The sequence below is a fragment of the Dermochelys coriacea genome, chromosome 1, assembly GCF_009764565.3.
Source record: "Dermochelys coriacea isolate rDerCor1 chromosome 1, rDerCor1.pri.v4, whole genome shotgun sequence".
Taxonomy (NCBI): domain Eukaryota; kingdom Metazoa; phylum Chordata; order Testudines; family Dermochelyidae; genus Dermochelys; species Dermochelys coriacea.
The window spans coordinates 243357670-243372149 of record NC_050068.2 but is presented as its reverse complement, the minus strand read 5'-3'; the positions used below and the strand labels follow the sequence as shown (position 1 = coordinate 243372149).

Sequence of the window (14480 nt, the reverse complement as noted above, 5' to 3'; positions counted from 1 at the left end):
CACTCTCAACTTCCTTTTCCCTCCAAATGAAACTGCATCAGAAATATAACTGGCCCAACCCCCCGAGTGGCTTGAACTCTCTGAAATCTGACTCCCAAAATACACTCGGAATGGGTTCACCCTGCAGTGCCAAGATCTGAATTCAAAGCTCAGGGCATTCAGATCCGGGTTTTCAGTTTGGACCTGACCCTAGATTGCTCCCTGACACCCCTGTCTGTCTCAACTGGATCTGACAGGAGACTGAAAATCTTGGCTGTCTGCAATCATTTCAAGGCATGAAATCAATTTTGCTTTGATTCTGTTTCTTCCCTAACCCTGTCCCCACCATGATTAGTGAAAAACCAGGCACGCTGGGTGCTGCAGTTCATTTCTGACATGGAGGAACTGTCTAGAGTCACCAAGGACCCATACTTCAATGTCATCATCGCAGACTACAGCAGTGATGACATGGATGTAGAGAAGGCTCTGAAAAGGTCCAGTTTACACAGGTGAGAATACCACCTATTCACATGAATTACACACAGGCACACCCCTACAAACACAGCACACACATTAATCTCTGCATACAGGCTATCCACATCCATCCGTATATAAAAAGCCAAACACATGCACCCCTGCAGACACAAGCCACACACACACACATTCTTGCACCTGTATGCCACGTACAGTGACACCATCTGCCTCCACGCATATGCCTATTGCATAAGCCATCCATCCAGATGCAGCTCCCTTTTTGTAGCTCCTGTTCAGGTTTGTAGTAAAAAAGGTCAAAGGCAAGTCTCCAAGTAATGGAGAGAGGGGAAAGACCCAGAAGGTGACAAATCAGTGATGAATGGGACTGAGAGAAGGGAGAATTTAGAAAGCTGCATCTTCAGCCAACTTGTGTATCTCACTGTAGCAATTATCTAAAGTGGTCATCTGCAACATCAAGACCTTCCGTGAAGTTCAATCTCTCTGGTCACTCGATCACAGACCTAAGAGTGGCTATACTTCAACAAAAAAGCTTCAAAAACAGACTCCAACGAGAGACTGCTGAATTGGAATTAATTTGCAAACTGGATACAATTAACTTAGGCTTGAATAGAGACTGGGAATGGATGAGTCATTACACAAAGTAAAACTATTTCCCCATGGTATTTCTCCCTCCCACCCCACCCCCCACTGTTCCTCTGATATTCTTGTTAACTGCTGGAATTAGCCTACCTTGCTTGTCACCATGAAAGGTTTTCCTCCTTTCCCCCCCCTGCTGCTGGTGATGGCTTATCTTAAGTGATCACTCTCCTTACAGTGTGTATGATAAACCCATTGTTTCATGTTCTCTGTGTGTGTGTATATAAATCTCTCCTCTGTTTTTTCCACCAAATGCATCCGATGAAGTGAGCTGTAGCTCACGAAAGCTTATGCTCTAATAAATTTGTTAGTCTCTAAGGTGCCACAAGTACTCCTTTTCTTCATGGGGAAATAGTTTTACTTTGTGTAATGACTCATCCATTCCCAGACTCTATTCAAGCCTAAGTTAATTGTATCCAGTTTGCAAATTAATTCCACTTCAGCAGTCTCTCGTTGGAGTCTGTTTTTGAAGTTTTTTTGCTGAAGAATTGCCACTTTTAGGTCTGTAATCGAGTGACCAAAGAGATTGAAGTGTTCTCCAACTGGTTTCTGAATGTTATAATTCTTGACGTCTGATTTGTGTCCATTCATTCTTTTACGTAGAGACTGTCCAGTTTGGCCAATGTACATGGCAGAGGGGCATTGCTGGCACATGATGGCATATATCACATTGGTAGATGCACAGGTGAACGAGCCTCTGATAGCGTGGCTGATGTGGTTAGGCCCTATGATGGTGTCCTCTGAATAGATATGTGGACAGAGTTGGCAACGGGGTTTGTTGCAAGGATAGTTCCTGGGTTAGTGGTTGCTGGTGAGTATTTGCTTCAGGTTGGGGGGCTGTCTGTAAGCAAGGACTGGCCTGTCTCCCAAGATCTGTGAGAGTGATGGGTCGTCCTTCAGGATAGGTTGTAGATCCTTGATGATGCGTTGGAGAAGTTTTAGTTGGGGGCTCAAGGTGATGGCTAGTGGCGTTCTGTTATTTTCTTTGTTGGGCCTGTCCTGTAGTTGGTGACTTCTGGGTACTCTTCTGGCTCTGTCAATCTGTTTCTTCACTTCAGCAGGTGGGTATTGTAGTTGTAAGAATGCATGATAGAGATCTTCTAGGTGTTTGTCTCTGTCTGAGGGGTTGGAGCAAATGCGGTTATATCGTAGCGCTTGGCTGTAGACAATGGATCGAGTGATATGATCTGGATGAAAGCTAGAGGCATGTAGGTAGGAATAGCGGTCAGTAGGTTTCCGATATAGGGTGGTGTTTATGTGACCATCGCTTATTAGCACCGTAGTGTCCAGGAAGTGGATCTCTTGTGTGGACTGGTCCAGGCTGAGGTTGATGATGGGATGGAAATTGTTGTAATCATGGTGGAAATTCCTCAAGGGCTTCTTTTCCATGGGTCCAGATGATGAAGATGTCATCAATGTAGCGCAAGTAGAGTAGGGGCATTAGGGGACGAGAGCTGAGGAAGTGTTGTTCTAAGTCAGCCATAAAAATGTTGGCATACTGTGGGGCCATGTGGGTACCCATCGCAGTGCCACTGATTTGAAGGTATACATTGTCCCCAAATGTGAAATAGTTATGGATGAGGACAAAGTCACAAAGTTCAGCCACCAGGTTAGCCATAACATTATTGGGGATACTGTTCCTGATGGCTTGTAGTCCATCTTTGTGTGGAATGTTGGTGTAGAGGGCTTCTACATCCATAGTGGCTAGGATGGTGTTTTTAGGAAGATCACCAATCGATTGTAGTTTCCTCAGGAAGTCAGTAGTGTCTCGAAGATAGCTGGGAGTGCTGGTAACAAAGGGCCTGAGGAGGGAGTCTACATAGCCAGACAATCCTGCTGTCAGGGTGCCAATGCCTGAGATGATGGGGTGTCTAGGATTTCCAGGTTTATGGATCTTGGGTAGCAGATAGAATACCCCAGGTTGGAGTTCTAGGGGTGTGTCTGTGCGGATTTGTTCTTGTGCTTTTTCAGAGAGTTTCTTGAGCAAATGCTGTAGTTTCTTTTGGTAACTCTCAGTGGGATCAGAAGGTAATGGCTTGTAGAAAGTGGTGTTGGAGAGCTGCCTAGTAGCCTCTTGTTCATATTCCGACCTATTCATGATGATGACAGCACCTCCTTTGTCGGCCTTTTTGATTATGATGTCAGAGTTGTTTCTGAGGCTGTGGATGGCATTGTGTTCTGCACGGCTGAGTTATGGGGCAAGTGATGCTGCTTTTCCACAATTTCAGCCCATGCACGTCGGCGGAAGCACTCTATGTAGAAGTCCAGTCTGCTGTTTCGACCTTCAGGAGGAGTCCACCCAGAATCCTTCCTTTTGTAGTGTTGGTAGGAAGGTCTCTGTGGGTTAATATGTTGGTCAGAGGTGTGTTGGAAATATTCCTTGAGTCGGAGACGTCGAAAATAGGATTCTAGGTCACCACAGTACTGTATCATGTTCGTGGGGATGGAGGGGCAAAAGGAGAGGCCTCAATATAGGACAGATTCTTCTGCTGGGTTAAGAGTTGGATAGATTAACAATATTGCTGGGTGGGTTACGGGAACCACTTTTGTGGCCCCTTGTGGCATGTAGTAGTTTAGATAGTTTAGTGTCCTTTTTCTTTTGTAGAGAAGCAAAGTGTGTGTTGTAAATGGCTTGCCTAGTTTTTGTAAAGTCCAGCCACGAGGAAATATGTGTGGAAGGTTGGTTCTTTATGAGAGTATCCAGTTTTGAGAGCTCATTCTTAATCTTTCCCTGTGTGCTGTAAGCATCTACCAATGTGATATATGCCATTATGTGCCAGCAATGCCCCTCTGCCATGTACATTGGTCAAACTGGACAGTGTCTACGTAAAAGAATAAATGGACACAAATCAGACGTCAAGAATTATAACATTCAAAAACCAGTCGGAGAACACTTCAATCTCTCCGGTCACTCGATTACAGACCTGAGAGTGGCTATCCTTCAACAAAAAAACTTCAAAACCAGAATCCAGCAAGAGACTGCTTAATTGGAATTAATTTGCAAACTGGATACAATTAACTTAGGCTTGAATAGAGACTGGGAATGGATGAGTCATTACACAAAGTAAAACTATTTCCCCATGTTATTTCTCCCCCCCACCCCACCCCCCACTGTTCCTCAGATGTTCTTGTTAACTGCTGGAAATGGCCTACCTTGCTTGTCACCATGAAAGGTTTTCCTCCTCCCCCCCCCCCCCCCCGCTGCTGGTGATGGCTCATCTTAAGTGATCACTCTCCTTACAGTGTGTGTGATAAAACCCATTGTTTCATATTCTCTGTGTGTGTATATAAATCTCCCCACTGTATTTTCCACCAAATGCATCCAATGAAGTGAGCTGTAGTTCACGAAAGCTTATGCTCAAATAAGTTTGTTAGTCTCTAAGTGCCACAAGTACTCCTTTTCTTTTTGCGAATACAGAATACATACGGCTACTACTCTGAAACCTATCACTATAACAACAATGCTCAGTGCATCATGAGCCTTCCAGAGACACCCAACATGACAAACTTTGCATTGGATACCACACAATCCTTTTATAAGGATGAACATGGGGTTGTAGGGTGTTCCCATGAGGTACAGAGCATCACACCTTCCCTCTGTGTTCTAGAGCAGCATTTCTCAAACTGCGGGTTCTGATGCAAAAGGGGATAAAAGGCTATTGTAGGGGGATTGCGAGAGCAGCAGCTGCTAACCTGGCACCCAGTTTTGAAGGCAGTGTTGCTGCCAGCAGCAGCACAGAAGTAAGGATGGCAATGCCATAACATGCCACCATTCTGCACTGCTGCTGGTGACGGCTCTGCTTTCAGAGCTGGGCAGCCAGAGGGCTGTACCCGTGTTCCCCCTCCAACTTCCCCTGGCAGTGTCCTCTATTTGGAAACTTGAAATATGGTAACCCTGGAGGGCGCGGGGGTGGGGGAAGTCATCACAGCTTGAAATATTTTCAAAGATGGGCCCAACAAAAAAAGTTTGAGAACCCCTGATCTAGAGCACATCCCATTAGTCAGTCTAGTCCAGGCCTCTGGAATGCCAAATGGTGCTGAACTGGCTATTGAGGACTGCCCTCACAAGAGACCCTCTCCTGTAAATAAAAAGAAACAAGGCACCATACAGCCTCATTACACAAGACTGGGATGTGAACTAACAAAGCATTCGATTAAAGTTACAAATGTGTTTTCCCCTTCTTCGTAACCATGTCATGGAGCTGCCATTTGGTTGCTTTGGAAGCAGCTAGGAGCAGTTCCACAGAATGAGCTTTCAGATATGTGCCAAATCATACAACTAATAGTGCTTTGTGCTGATGAAACACTTATCTGTGGGTCTCAAAGCACTTCTGAGACATCTGTTCTGGAATGCAGGTCTCAGTTAAGCACACATCTCGGTTGTCCAGGCCCCGATTATATCAGGCACCTGTTGGGCCCTGGAAGGTGTTTACTGTGCTGAATAGGAATTGAAAGTAAGGGTGAATGTGTAATACAATAACATCCACACGTAAAACTAAACATTCCCAAGAGTTGTAAGTGAGCAGTGAACCAAGGTCCTTTCTCCCCCTCTCCCACTATCCACCTGTTTTCCTTGAGAGAATTCCAGGAACTGCTGTGAGAGAGCAAAAGAGCCTTGCTAGAAGTTGTTGTTGTGTGGCTAAGGAACTTAACCCAATTCCTGTCTGTCTTGCCAACAGTTACCAGTACTTGAAGCTGACGGGGAATTTTGAGCGCTCTGCAGGGCTGCAGGCTGGAATAGACCTAGTGAAGGTGAGTGCCTGACAGCTGTGGAGCCCAAGCTGCAGAAAGATCTGTAGTCCCTGTACAGCTCAGGCACTACCTGTCATACTGAAACCTTTGTCGTTCAGCGTGGCCAGGGTCAGTGTAAGTGCCCTATTCATGCTGCCTTGACAATGTGCCTCAATCATGACATGGAGGGGCCACGTTGCCCATTCAGTTTCTTAGCCTCCCTGTTGGGACTACCAATCAAGGAGAGAAATTAGTGCCTGTGGCTTTTGTAATGTGAACACTGCCTGCAAGGAACTAGACTGTGGCAACAACATATTTCACACAAGTCACTGAACAGCCATTGTACGGCAACCTCTTTACCAAACTGAAGCTGGATTTGGATTTGTGACCTAGAGGTGAAAGGCTGTTTTAATTCATTCCCAACCCCCCATCACTTGGTCACCCTAGACAGGCCTGTTTTAATCCAGTGTGTATTTTCCAAATAAGAAAGCACCATCCCCCACGCAGACTCCCCAGCAAGGCTCTGAGTGAGGTGCACGAAGAGATCACATTGAAGCATGTTTGATCGTCCAGCTGCCACAGCACAGCCTTAAGATCTGAGAGGAGGCTTTTGGGACCTCAGTGAGCTGAGGGTGTTCTGTTTGTGGCACATGAGCCATGGCCCCAAGTTAGGCAGGATCTCTGGGCCCAAGGTGATGATGGTGGGGCAGAGACTAGGGGCTTGATTCTTATTTACACAAGGGCCCATTTACACTGCTCTGCCAGTATAGAGGGGCCTTAAAGTGGGTGTGAATTATATGTCAGAGCAGTGTGAAGGAACCCTACTGTGAAAGAGTATGAGACCCTATGGATCTTGGACAGCTATGGGGCAATAGCTGCTGGCTGGTGGTTGGCTTTTGCCTACCTGGGCTGTGAGAGAGGTGGGTATTGTAGTCTTTGGATATAACTAGGATCATTCAGCTTGACTGGGTTGGAAAATTGCCCTAGTTCAACAGCGTTAACAATAGATAACAGCTGCATAGCCCAGATAGTCGAAAGTGAGTGCAGGATTCTGTGGCTGATAGCAGTGTCAGCGAGGATGGTGCCCGCATGCCCTCACTGGATAAGCTGTGGTGCCAGGTCAATGGCAATGGATTAAATCTTCCTATGACTGATAGCTGTGTGATTGGTTCCAGGATCCACACAGTATCATCTTCCTGTGTGATCTCCACATCCACTTCCCGGCTGGGATCATCGACTCGATTCGGAAGCACTGCATAGAGGGCAAGATGGCCTTTGCACCCATAGTTATGAGGTTGCAGTGCGGCGCATCTCCACAATGGCCTGAGGGTAAGAGGCCAGGGCTCTATGGCTCAGACCTGGGAGGAAGGTGCTTGTAATCTGAAAAACCCTCAGGATATGTTCCTTCACTATTATCAGGGTCCTCCAAAATCTTGATGTTGGGGGTATTACCAGGGCCACTAAGAGAGTGACTAGATATAGGATTGGGTTTAACTGAGCTAAAATCTCCATGCCAGGTGCCAAGAAGATTGTTACCATGCATTGTATCAGAGTGTTAAGCAAGCAGAGCTCTATAATGCATGTGAGTGGTGTATTGATGCAGGATGCGCAAAGATTATGCTGGACACCATTTACGGTCTTTTTATACACTTGGCTTCTTCAAGAAAATACTTCCTCTCTCTCAGTTTCTCTTCCCTCACTCCAACTCCTTCATCTGCTCTCTTCATTTCTTTCTGCTGTGGACATAACTGTTCTCAGGCTCATCTCCACTGGGTCCACGACTGCCCCAAAGAGGATTGATGCCAGGGCCTCCAGAGCCACTGCCTTAGAGCATCTTGCTTTGGTCTGAGCTCATTCGTCTCTCTTCAGTGGGCATAGATCATCCCTGCTGAGAAGAGCTGAGAGACAGCAGGCCTTGGGTCGGGGAGCAGCACTGCTGTTAGGTACAGGTGACCATCCAAGAAAGGAGTGCGGGACTTCCTGTGATTCTCTCAAAATCAGGGCAAAATTCCAATTTCAGTATTAACACCCAGGACAGACCCTCCATGTTGGGATAATACAGGTGAATTAGAAAGTATGTTGCTTTTACATGAGAGGTGAGGGCATCTGTCAGAGCTAAAAGGAGCATGTGCTCTCTAGCCACTTTCAGAACTGGTTCCTGTGGTGCCCTAAACATTAACACCTTGTACCTTGGTGCTGATTTCTTGCAACTAGAGGTGCTGGGATTAGTTTGTGTGTCCCTCCCATTTCTTTGGATCAGTTATTGTCCCAGGGAAGTGTGATTGCTTGTCTCTGAGGAGGCAGGAATCACCAGGGCTGAGAGTCTCCTGCTTCATTCACTAGTGGTTTAGGATGCAAACATGGTTGATGACTTCTGGTTTTGTCCGCAGGCTATTGGGAGGTGAATGGATTTGGTCTCCTAGGCATATACAAGTCTGACCTGGATCAGATTGGAGGGATGAACACCAAAGAGTTCCGGGATCGCTGGGGAGGAGAGGACTGGGAACTCGTGGACAGGTGAGTGAAGATTTTCCACAAGCTCTGCCCAGGCTGCGGTTCAGTAGAGCAGTCTCCCTTGATCCTCAGGTGGCAGGGAGGGAGAGAGAAGTGAGCTGGGGTTCCTGCTGACGTAGAGCAGTAATAAATGAAGGTGACAAAGATCACAGTGTGCATTCCCCGTTAGTGGGTAACCCCCTGAGCATGTCTTCTTGAGCAACACATTGGTTGTCAGAGCTAAGTGTGCTGTTATAACCAGAATGCCTTATTATAGCCACTGATCTAGGAAAGGAGAGAGCTATCTCCAGAATCTTGGTACTTTCCTGCTACATCCTTGGCAGGCATTGGTAGAGCAGACACAGACAGTTACTCCCAGTGCATATTTTCGACCCCTTCTGATCAGTGCTTAGTACAATAGGGCTCTGATCTCAGCTGGGGCCTATAGGCTGTATAATAACACACATAATAAATGCCCAACAGGGCAGATATTAGAAGTAAGGTCATGGGTTGCAATTACATTTTTTGAAAAGTTTGTGATATGAGGTATCCCTTTCCCTCACCCCTTCATGCCAGACAACTCTTTTGAATGCTGTACAAGTCCTAGACCTCAGCCGCCCTGGGTTGTAGGCCTTAGCGGTTTTTTGGTTCATTATATTAGTACAATGGTTTGGTGTACAACACTGTACAGAGGAGACTTTCACATCACCCTAGCAACCCTTATTGCCAACCCTTCCTTGGAGTGTCTCACTGAACTAATCTTCTCTTGAATTTCCTCCTCTTCCTTCCCCCACAGGATCATGCAGGCTGGCCTGGAAGTGGAACGACTGTCCCTGAGGAACTTCTTTCACCGATTTCACTCCAAGCGGGGCATGTGGAACCGACGACAGCTGAGGACACCATAAAGTTCGACCATAAAGCTGCCCGGCAGAGCCAGCCACCCCTGAAGCAGCACATGCACCTCGCCTAGGCATGCTGCCAACAGTACACACTCCTCCTCTCTCCAGAGTCATCACAGGAGAGCAGACTTACAGGTGCTTGTGAAAAGGGATGATCAGTGTATAGGAGTGGAAACTTATCTTTGGCACTTGTGAGCCAGTGGGTCCCAGACATGGGATCAGTGACTCGTTCTGTATTTGGGGGAGCCTTAGACAAGCGAAGGACTGGTTACCCCTGACACTGATGCACCTGGAGCCCCTGACTGATGGTACAATAAAAGTGGTGGCGAGCAGTCTGGAGTGTCTTGCATGGTACAAATTTAAGAAAAGGAACAAATCCCAGTTACAACCTGAATGGATTATTTACAATAACGCTGCTGTTTCTTTTGATACTTGAAAAACTCTGACACCCATGTCTTTGGACAGGGGACCAAAGGAACTTCTCTGAACTGTGTTGTGTCCTCATCCCCAGGTACCAGCCCAGCCCAGAATAGACTGAGGAGCTGTTAGGGATGTTAGGCTGCCAGTGCTTAGCCCTATTTGCCACCCTTTCATCTAAATCACTGGGAAAATCTACACTCCTGTTCAACAAACCATGGGCCGTATCTGTAGACTCAAACCCTTTTCTCTCACGAGAGACCTCATTTGCCTGCAGCTGGCTGGGGCTAGTGTTAAGACCCCCATCTTGGTTAGTTGTTCCCTGCCTGAGGCTCATGCTGGGTACTTGGAGAGGACAGGTGAGGCCATCTCAGTAGGAACTGGGAAGCCATGTCGACAGCTGTAGCCCAGTCAGACAAGTGTGTGTCCCAGCAGTAGCTGGGAATTCATAATAGAGGGAAATGGAATATTTGATTGGCTGAAATATTGTATCTTTGTCAGTGAGAAGGAGAACTTTTCTGCTCCTCAAACCTGGTCTATAACACAGCATCTGGGGGTTAATTTAATAAGTTATGATTTCACAGTTGTTTTCCATGGTAGATTCTACATGTGTGAAGAACTATTTGTTACATAGTGGAAGAACAGGAGCAGTTAACCATGCTGCACTTATGGAAAGACCAGATGAGCCTGGCCCTGGCACTGGTGAGATGAAGGTGGGATCTGAGTTACTACAGAGAATTCTTTCCTGGGTATCTGGATAATGAATCTTGCCCATATGCTCAGGGTTCAGCTGATCGTCATATTTGGGGTCGGGAAGGAATTTTCCTCCAGGGCAGATTGGAAGAGGCCCTGGGGGTTTTTCACCTTCCTCTGTAGCATGGGGCACAGGTCACTTGCTGGAGGATTCTCTGCACCTTGAAGTCTTTAAACCATGATTTGAGGACTTCAATAGCTCAGACATAGGTGAGAGGTTTATCGAAGGAGTGGGTGGGTGAGATTCTGTGGCCTGCATTGTGCAGGAGGTCAGACTAGATGATCATGATGGTCCCTTCTGACTTTGATATCTATGAATCTATCTCTGAATCTATGAACTTAGGACCTCAGGCTTGCACTGCTGACAGGACCATGAAAGTTTGGTGACTGCACTGATGAAAGGAATATGGAGGGGACCTTGTTCAAACTCTGCCCAAACCTAGGGTGGAATCTTGCCCCCACCAAAGTCAATGGTAAAACTCCTGTTGACTTTAGTGGGTTAAGTTTTCACCCCTAATGCCTGGGGTATGGTCCTTTCTCATAATTCAAGGAGTGCAGAGATCCACAACTTGGTTGGTATGGGATAAATCAGTGCTCCACCAATCATCAACCTCCAGGGTTCGGGAGGGCATGCTATGCAGAGGGGAGCAATGGTGAAAAATGTACAAGGGGCTACTGAGTCTTTTAATCCATTAAATATTTGTAGGACTGTAGCCATCTGGGATCTAAGAAGATTCAGTATCAAACCCACTGCAAATCACAGCAGTCTTTGTAACTAGGGAAGTTTCATATTTAGAGACTGAGAAATAACATGAAAACGATTTTTGGAAAGGAAAGGAGGTGACAGATGAAAACTCTCTGTTTTTAGAAATTTAATAATTTGGCAGTTGATTGTTTCTGACTGGAATAGTTGATCTGCATCTTCAGTGCATGTCCTATCATGCTGCTTTATTCAGGTGCTTGTGCACATATTTGCAGTGCACAACCAATCTCTAGTACTTGCAAACCCTCTCTCCAAACTCTGGATTCCTTGGGATTGCAAGTCTCATAGCCTGTCTGAACTGGCTCTGTAAAGAAATTCATGTGGAATGGGGACTGGCTGGCCTAGAAGATAAGCAGTGGGATCCAATGAATTAGAAATAGTACTTAGCACTTTTGAAGAAGAGTATCATTTTACCAATGGGGAAAGTGAAGCACAAAGGGTCAGAGATTGCCCCTAGGGCTTACAGAGATAGAGCTGGACATATGAAAAGAGATACAATCCTTGCTCCATTCATATTAATGGCAAAACTCTCACTGACTTCAGTGGGATTAGGGTTTCACCTGGGGTCTTCTGGTGCTTGCTCAGGATGCTCCTTCCTTTGTGCTTTTCAACCAGATTGGTAATGATCAAAACTGCTTATTTCCTTAAGGGCTCTTAGGCTGTCTATGTGAAATTGGTGGTAGGGTCTCAGTCCTATTCCCAGAGGGCAATTATGCACACCACAAAAGCCACAATCACAATTGGCACTAGTTGGCAGCCTCAGCAGAAAATCCTCAGAGGGAATTCTCCATGGAGACTTAACCTGTGTGTCAGTCCTTGAAGTACACAGTAGAGTCCAGGTTGAGACTGCCACTGGTTGTGGGGAAAGAGAGGAGTACCTGCTCCAGGGCTGTCAGGCCAGCATGAAATGCGTACGAAAAAGTCAAGGGTTTAACCCCAAGGACGCTTCTTCTCCACCACCTGCCCCAATCAAAATCAAGAATAGAGTGGAAGCTGAGGCTCATAGATTCTGGCTTATGTCATTCTGGTTACACACTGATGGGATTGGGGTGGGTCATGGGGTTCTCCTCTATCAGAAAGGAGACATATCTCAGGAATGGCAGCTCCCCAAAGATCACAAAAGGGCTCCGGGGAGCCTGGCTTTACCAAAGTGGGGATGTGGGCTTCTCCATAAACTCAATCTCATTTCCATTGGCATTATTTGAAGGCATCCAACCCTTTCCATTGCCTCGTGAACTCCACGATGCAGATTGTTTTGCAATCCAACAAAGGGGTTGGGAGGGAATGGGTTTTATCATGAAAGAATCTGTTGTGTGAACATGATGTGATTGTTTTGTCATTGTCTTTAATGTTTCTCTCATATGAATTTTTGCCTTCTCTCTTTGCTTGTAAATGTCTGAAATGTAAATGCCATTTAATTCTGTACTGTACCTTTGAATTCCACACCTTAAAGTGGCTTTGTGCCTTTAAGATGATTCCCAGGCCTCCCCTCTGTTAGGAGGGGCAGACTGGCACCCCAAGGGGTTTATAAAGACAGTTTCTTCCTACAAAAGCTCACTTCTGTCTATGTGTTCCTCTGATATCTGCCAACAACACTCTTCAGTGATTAAAGGTCAAATGTTCCTTTCTTTGTCTCATCCAGCAAAAGACAAAGTTAATACATGGGATATAGATCACTCTGTATCCCAGCAGGGGTGCTGCAGAGACCAACACAAAGGGGGGGAGGGATTCAGGGTTCAGATAGTGATCTGTTTTTCCCCCTCTCAAGCAATGGGGGCTACAGGGAATGGGACAGGAGGACAGAGAGGAGTTTCTCTCCTATTAATCAGGGATAAATCACAGGAAATGGAACAGAACATTGATACAGGCTGGATTTCTACCCAAAGCAGCAAGGAGCACTATAGGGAATGTGACAGTCATAATGATAAACCAATCTCTGCCTCAGCCAGCAGGGGCCATCTCATGAAGTAAGGTGCAGGAGGGAACACAGAGCTTAGCCCAGTCTCTGAGCCAGACAATGGACAAATATTAGATCAGTTCTTCCATAGACATTGTTTATTTAAAAGGTTGTGGTTTGTTTGTTTTTTTAAAAAGACAACCTCCCTGCTGCCCATGGGAGTGCAAGCAGGTCAGAACAGAGCTGAGGTCTGATACATAGAAGTGAGAAGGCAGCCAGGAGTGCCAATGCTTCTGGCTCCATGATCAGGAGGCGACAAAGGGCAGACCACCCCTGCCCACTGTGTGCAGGTCATGTTGGTTAATGGGAAGCAGGCTCCACACAAATATGCCTCACATGCAGTACTACATGGCTTGGCATCTCTGTGAGAGAGAGGAGGACATCCAAGTAAGCTTTTGTGATTGAAAGTCCCTCACCTCTTCCTCCTCTGCTGAGTCATTTGTTTGACATTCAGCCATTACTGCTCTGCCCCGGCTCTGCAGAGCAGGCTGCGGCCATGAGGGAGTGGGTGTATTAGCACCTGAGAAAAGGAAATGAAGCTTGTCACCTTTTCTTAAACCCGGTCAGGTCAGTAGTAGTTGAAAGCCATGACCTGATAGTTCCTTTGTGGACTGTGTGAAATAGCCTCACTCTCGTTGCTAGTGGGGAAATATCCACCTCATAACTCTTCACTGCTGCTAGCAACTTCTTGGCTGGCTCTGTAGAGAGGTCAAGGAGTGAAATAAGCACAGAGAGCAAACAACCCTCTCACTTTTAGAGATGGTGCCTTCAGGACATAGATGAGGCAGCTTTAGTTACCCCTGGGCAAAATAAACAAAGATGGACGACAACAAAGTAATCTCTAATATTATTGTGTGTATAATCTGAAGCAGGAAAATCGAAACAGTCTATCATGGCTACTACTAAGAAATACACACCATAGGGCTTTCACCTATAGATGAGCACTCAGAAGGATCACTAGGCAATATCCTATAAGGCAAATTACTGGAGAGTTGGGAATGTAATGATGCCCCTGCATTTCTACAGTCAGCTAAAGTCTCATTGAGATTCATGGGTGGAATATGCTATAGAAATGTCATTCGGCCCTGTCTCCAGGATGAAGCCAGTACCTCTGATTTAAATTGAAATTCGACAGAGTAGATTTCTGGAAGGGGATCTGAAAAGTCAAACACACAGGAGGTCGGCTCAGCTTGTGGGAGGTAAACAGTGACACCAACCAAAGTCATGGCAGCAACAGACATATTAGCAGTATTCAGTATCTCTCAGAAGCTCTTCTGAGGAGAATATGTGAAAATCGTCATGCAATTGCCATTGCCTCTTCTATCCAGCTGTGATGGGAATGTACACAATGTCAACC

General features: G+C 46.1%; 1 protein-coding gene across 1 annotated transcript in view; it reads left to right on the top strand.

The window, feature by feature from the left end:
• The window catches only part of B4GALNT3 (beta-1,4-N-acetyl-galactosaminyltransferase 3), a 100086-nt gene extending 89634 nt beyond the window's left edge, over nucleotides 1-10452 (top strand). The window contains exons 16-20 of the mRNA XM_038387374.2: nucleotides 335-488; nucleotides 5790-5862; nucleotides 7017-7170; nucleotides 8232-8358; nucleotides 9131-10452. Of these exons, the coding sequence (XP_038243302.1) occupies nucleotides 335-488; nucleotides 5790-5862; nucleotides 7017-7170; nucleotides 8232-8358; nucleotides 9131-9239 (617 nt within the window). The 3' untranslated portion in view covers nucleotides 9240-10452. The remainder of the gene's footprint in view (nucleotides 1-334; nucleotides 489-5789; nucleotides 5863-7016; nucleotides 7171-8231; nucleotides 8359-9130) is intronic.
• The last annotated feature ends 4028 nt before the right edge of the window (nucleotides 10453-14480 follow it).